General features: G+C 37.1%; 2 protein-coding genes across 2 annotated transcripts; both read right to left on the bottom strand.

Annotated features, from left to right (window-relative positions):
• Positions 1-341: 341 nt before the first annotated feature.
• On the bottom strand, positions 342-2704 carry LOC107418034 (acetolactate synthase 3, chloroplastic). Its single transcript, XM_016026700.4, has one exon. It carries the CDS (start codon positions 2629-2631, stop codon positions 631-633), a length of 2001 nt encoding a protein of 666 aa, XP_015882186.2. The 5' UTR covers positions 2632-2704; the 3' UTR covers positions 342-630.
• A 1254-nt stretch (positions 2705-3958) lies between these two features.
• Positions 3959-6108, bottom strand: LOC107418042 (protein transport protein Sec61 subunit gamma-1). Its single transcript, XM_016026714.4, has 3 exons — positions 5912-6108; positions 5654-5769; positions 3959-4091 (listed from the first exon to the last, which is right to left on the bottom strand). Exons 1-2 carry the CDS (start codon positions 6003-6005, stop codon positions 5654-5656), a joined length of 210 nt encoding a protein of 69 aa, XP_015882200.1. The 5' UTR covers positions 6006-6108; the 3' UTR covers positions 3959-4091.
• Between the last annotated feature and the right edge of the window lie 442 nt (positions 6109-6550).

The following is a 6550-nucleotide window of genomic DNA, read 5'->3' as shown; positions in this document are numbered from 1 at the left end:
AAATAGGAATTGTTTTTATATGATTTCTAATAGATCATAAAAGAAGTCTTTCTTTTTTCATTTTTTTTTTTTCCATGATGTACAAATTTTTATTTGTTTGTTATTGAATCGACCATAAACTAATTCCATTTTTACTTGGAAGTAATGTTACTCCTGCCAAGAGACATGTCGGATCCAGGTATCCTAATTCGATTAAATGGGATGATAGTTTTTCACTTGGAATTTGTAAAATCATAATTCTGATCAAATCACACATCGCAATATATTAGGCCTTCTAATTCTTTAAGAGGCTTATTTAAAAGATTCACAACATAACTAGGAAGACGTTTATCAACAAAGTATTGATAAATAGAATAGACTTTGATATCGAATATCACTAGTAGAATACAAATTATAGGACCAAAGTACAATCTCAGAACAAGGATTGAAATAACAAAAACTAGGATATAGAAGGAACTAACTTGGATAAAGCTTGCCACAACTTTAAGTTAATTCAAAGTACAACTTGTTCATGCAAACCAAAAAACGGAGTCTAGAAAGTACTACTCCATACTAAAAGCTCCAGTCTGATAACACAAAAAAATGTACATATAGAAAGCAAGAAAAACATAAAAACTGCAGCTCAGAAAACTAGTAACTTGATCTCCCATCACCCTCAGTGATCATATCTTTGAAAGCAGCACCACTTGGAATCATAGGCAGGACATGTTCTTGATGGGGTACTATAACATCCAGCAAGTAAGGGCCAGGAGTGTCCAACATCTTCTGAATTGCAGCTCTAAGCTCTTCCTTCTTTGTCACACGGGCAGCTGGTATTCCACAAGCATCTGCAAACTTCAACATGTTGGGGAATATTTCAGATTCATTCGATGGGTCCCCTAGGTAGGTATGAGCTCTGTTTGCCTTGTAGAAGCGGTCCTCCCATTGAACAACCATACCCAAATGCTGATTATTTAGCAGCAGTATCTTAACAGGGAGATTCTCCACCCGGATGGTTGCCAGCTCCTGGACATTCATGATGAAACTTCCATCACCGTCAATGTCAACAACAATAGCATCGGGATTGGCAACAGCAGCTCCAATAGCTGCAGGCAATCCAAAGCCCATAGCTCCTAACCCCCCTGATGTCAACCATTGGCGAGGCCTCTTGTACTTGTAAAACTGAGCCGCCCACATCTGATGCTGGCCAACACCAGTACTTATGATTGCATTTCCCTCAGTCAGTTCATCAAGAACCTGAATTGCATACTGAGGAGGAATAGCTTCCCCAAAAGTCTTAAAACTCAATGGATATTTTTGTTTCTGCTCTTTTAGCTCCTCCCTCCAAGCTGAAAAATTGAGTTTAAGCTTTGATTCCTTCTCCTCCAATATCCGATTCATCCCTTCCAAAGCCGGTTTCACATCAGCACAAACTGACACATGGGGTTGCTTGTTCTTTCCAATCTCAGCCGAATCAATATCGATATGAACAATCTTAGCACGGCTAGCGAAAGCCTCAAGCTTCCCCGTTACACGGTCATCGAATCTTACACCAAAAGCAAGCAACAGATCACTTTTGTCCACAGCATAATTGGCATAAACAGTGCCGTGCATTCCAAGCATTTGAAGGGATAACTCATCCGAGCAAGGGTAAGCTCCAAGACCCATCAAAGTACTGGCAACCGGAATACCAGTAAGCTCCACAAACCTCCTTAACTCCTCACTGGAGTTCAAACACCCACCACCAACATACAAAACCGGCTTTTTCGACTCCGATATCAACCTCACAATCTGTTCCAAATGGGCCACCTGTGGAACCTTAGGCAACCTAGCCAAGTAGCCAGGAAGCTTAATGGGTTGGTCCCAATTGGGAACAACAAGCTGTTGCTGAATATCTTTTGGTATATCAATCAAAACAGGGCCTGGTCTTCCTGATGTAGCTAAGAAAAATGCTTCTTTAACGACCCTAGGAATGTCTTCCACATCAAGAACAAGATAATTATGCTTCGTGATAGATCTAGTTACCTCGACAATCGGAGTCTCTTGGAACGCATCTGTACCAATCATTCGCCTTGGGACTTGACCTGTGATAGCAACCACAGGCACGCTATCCAATAGAGCGTCGGCGAGTCCACTGACCAAGTTGGTGGCACCGGGACCAGAGGTTGCGATACACACGCCGGGAAGGCCGGAAGACCTCGCGTAGCCCTCGGCGGCAAAGACTCCACCTTGCTCGTGGCGAGGGAGGCAGTTCTTTATGATGGAGGAGCGCGTGAGTGCTTGGTGGATCTCCATGGACGCGCCACCAGGGTAAGCGAATACGTTGGTGACTCCTTGGCGCTCCAAAGCTTCGACGAGGACATCGGCGCCTTTTCTGGGCTCGTCAGGGGCAAATCGGGGAATGATTGTCTCCGGTTCAGAAACAATGGTGGTTGCGGCGGAGGCGGCGGCGGGGGGGACATTGGAAGAAGAGGGTCTTGGGTTGGGTTGAGGTATAGAACAGGAAATGCGAAGGCTGGAGGAGGAGGAGCGGAGGGAAAAAGAGGAGAAGGGAAGGGCAAAACTGGAAATGGGTTTCTGAGATTTGGTGGGAGAAGAGCAAGAAGAGGGCTTCGTGAAGGAGGTGTAGGAGTTTGGAGCAGTGGCCGCCATTTTTGACGTGCAGACAGACAAAGAAGGAAGACGAGTTTCCAGTGTGTGGCAAGCAGAGAAAGAACATGGGATTCAAGAATGTAGATTTTATTTTCGGATCTCTATTTTACATTTACTTAAATGCCCCTGTTTCATAATGGTTGGTTTTGGGTAAAATTGACCATTCACACAGGCAAACCCTTTTTAAGCCTCTTTTTTTTTTTTTTTTTTTAATGTTTTTTGCTATTCTTATGAAAAATAATAAAAATGATAATAACAAGATTCTTATCACCAAGTAGGCAAGTGATAATACCTACGGATCCACCAACAAAGCTAAAGCCTTGACTTATAAACTTTGATGCTCAACTCAGATGCGTTTTTGAAAAAGTCTCTTTTGTACTTGGTAGGTTCTATGTACCTGCACCTAGGTTTGGAATAAGCTCATTAGTTTTATACATAAATAGTGTGTTTGATTTTTAGAATCCTACTGGGATTCGGACTCTTAATACCAAAATGGATTAGCCAACATAGTCTTTCAGGTAATAAACTTCTTTCTCTAGTCATTCATATTAAAGAAATCCACTCGACCATGAATGGATTCTATTCGGACCTTGTCCTCTGAAATCTCGTAATTTGATTCGAATGCCAAACACATATTTACAATTCATAGCGCAGCATATTTCATGTTGTTTCCGGATCACATACTTCTCTCCAACCAAAAAGGGAAGAAAATGAGTATAGCTTCAGGAACCACAGGACCATTTAATTATAAAGCGTAATAATTTTTATTTATTTATTTATTTTTTCTTTTTTTCTTCTTCCAAGCCCCACAAATCTTAATTTCGAAAGGTTGCTTTAATAACGAAGACTATAATATTGCTTTTGATAATTCAATAATTAAGTTTCACATTCTTAAATCAGACCATTATTGGTTTGGTCTTCAGGTTATAATAAACTCTTTGGATCAAGTGGATTCAAATGAGGTTCACGCTTGGGTAGAGAATAGTATTGCCGACTCGATCATTTTCTCTTCAATTTAGAGCATTGTACAAGTTTGACTTCTAACAGTTAGAATGCAATCTCAGTGCACTTATTTTAGGAAACGCAACAAAGTTGCCTAAGCATTTTTAGTTAGTTGGTGCTTGGGATATGGATTGGATTTGAGAGTTTCTGTCCTCCCAAATCCAGTTCTTAAGCTGGTTTTTTAAGACATGATAGGATCTTAGTTCTGTCATATAACTTATATTTGCTAACAAATTTACAAATGGATAACAAAAAGTTCCATCAGATAAAGAACTGTAATTTAAGGAAATCAAAATGTTTCACATGTAATTTTTTTTTTTGGGGGGGGGGGGGGGGGGTTGTCCTTCACACAAGTCTATGACGGAAAATAAAAATAAAAACCAAGTGCTAAGCACTTCTCTGTGAATAACAGTTGCATCCATGTGTCCCCTCTTTCTAGAAAACTCATACTCAACAACCTGAAATTATATAAATCAAACAAAACCATTATGAAGAAGTTAGGATATAACATTTTAAAGCACAGCTAGCAGGTGTATGGTTCAATATTGCCACTTAAACAGCCATCAGCTAAAGATAACAAAACCAATGACATTACACTTTATAGAATCTACTTAATATCTGAAATATAATTCAACCAAATAAACATAATAAACATTATAACTAAATCTAAAAATAGGCATGCCAACAAGAATAAATTGGTAAGACTAGAATCTGAAGCAAACCTAATAAAATCTATATAACAAAACCTAACACAAATCTAACCACCAAGAGTAAGACCAGATCCCCATCATACCATAACCCCATAACCAGAAACCTACCAAAATCTATTCATTCAGTTGGTCCACGCAAACCTTAACTGTTATAAACATTTCAAGAATATATATTTTTATTCAGCTGATACCATGAATGCATCACCAATGGCTGCTTCTCAGATAACACTAACAAACAACACTTAAAGACTGATGTGGCCACGATTAAGGATTATGGACTATAATTTGTAAATCAAATAATAATATTTTGTCCCAAAAAAAAAAAAATTTGCACCATTTCATTTAACCATTTACACCGTTTGACTCCAAAAGGTTTTTAGTTTTGTTCAAGATACAACAGTTTCCCATCATTATGAGAAAAAAGTACCATTTTCCATGACAAGCCATTTGTGTATGCTCACTTGTACACAAATTATACAAGCCATTTGTGTATTTTCATTCGTACACAAATTATATATAACCGATAAACACTTCCAAGCAACAGCACAAAAACACTGATCCCAACTTGCCCCAAAGGGCTCTTTACAAATGTTATGCTCTTTATTTTAAAGAGATAATATTTAAAAAAGAACTTCAGGACTCTTTATTTTAACTTTTTGATATAAAGATTTGGTTTGTCTTTCCAAATATAAGAGCCAAAATCACTCTTTATTTCAATATTATATAAATTTAATTGAATGTAACATATTTTCCTATACTATTATTATAATATTTAAGAGATCGATAATTCATATAAAAAAAAGAATTACAAATAAAATGATAAATGTTTATAGAAAAAATAAAAACTAAGGAGCTTAAATAAAGAGAGTTTTGTTGGGGAGTATTTTTAAATTTTATCAATTATTTTAAAAGATGCTCTTTGTTATAGAGAATATATTGTTTTACTTTAAAAGAGTCCTTGGATGCTCTAATAGTAAATCACAAAACAACTTTTTTTTTTTATAAATAGAAACCTATCAATTCTCTGATAAAATGGAAACCAGTATGACATCAAATACAACTTTTTTCAGTTTTATTCAATACATATGTATAAGAAAAACAAGCATTTCTATACTTATTATTATCTTATAGCATATAACAGACAATATTAGTCCCATGTACACCGATTTCAGCAGATTCACAGATAAAAAAATCATCAAATTTTTTGTTTTTTTTTCAACCAGTGCAGTCCAATTAAATAAAGAACCACCTATAAAAATCCTAGCTTTTTCAAAATTAATTTAAACAAAAGATCGAGATAGAAATAGTACCTAAGCAGAGCCCACGATAATATTGTTGATGGGAATGAATATCAGCTTCACGAAAAAACCAACGAATCCCATCACCACGAATCCGATCGCCGTACGAAATGCCACCTTCGTGAATTCTGCAACCACACAAAGTCAACAAACAAACACATTAATCGGATAAACCCATAACCCCAATTCCCAAAACCCGATCCAAACAAACACAGATCCAAAAGCTTGAAACACAAAACAAAATCGTAAACAATTTTTTTTGTTTTTAACCTTTGCGGTCGGGTTTATGGCACCTCTTGACAAGGCGAACGCTGTCCTTGGCGAAATCTCTGAGAGGATCGATGACGGAATCTGCGGCGTCCATTTTTCCCGATCGATTCGAGGCGTTTGAGAGAGAGAGAGAGAGAGAGAAATAGTGACGAAGACTCTTTAACAACAGGGTAAGGACGCGTTTGGACCCGTGGTCTAATACGGAGGGCTTTATGCTCTTCTATTGCACTTTTGGACGATAATGCCCTTGAAGAATTTAGAATTGGCCACACTTTTGTCCTGTTTAATACCCTCTCTTTGTTTTCTTATCGGTTTTGTGACTTTTCCTTGTTCGGCTGCAATTGAAATCGTACTTTCACGCGGTTAGGATGAGAAACCCCAAACAGATAAATTCACTCCCCAATTTTTCCATCTCTTATAAGATTATTTCTCTTTTATTTACCCCAAAAAAAAAAAAATTTATTTCTCTATGTTGTTCCAAAAAATAAAAAATATGATTATATCTCTCTTTTAAATCAGATTTTGAGTTCATCTTAACCAAAAAATAAAAGATTGAATTATTGAATTTATGGTTCCTGAACCATATTTATATTTACACTTTGATCTTTAAACCTTTTTGGTAGTATTTTAGAATAAGTT

The sequence above is a fragment of the Ziziphus jujuba genome, chromosome 2 (genome assembly GCF_031755915.1).
Source record: "Ziziphus jujuba cultivar Dongzao chromosome 2, ASM3175591v1".
NCBI lineage: Eukaryota > Viridiplantae > Streptophyta > Magnoliopsida > Rosales > Rhamnaceae > Ziziphus > Ziziphus jujuba.
The sequence above is the reverse complement of the archived record's forward strand: the minus strand, read 5'-3'. Positions and strand labels throughout refer to the sequence as shown.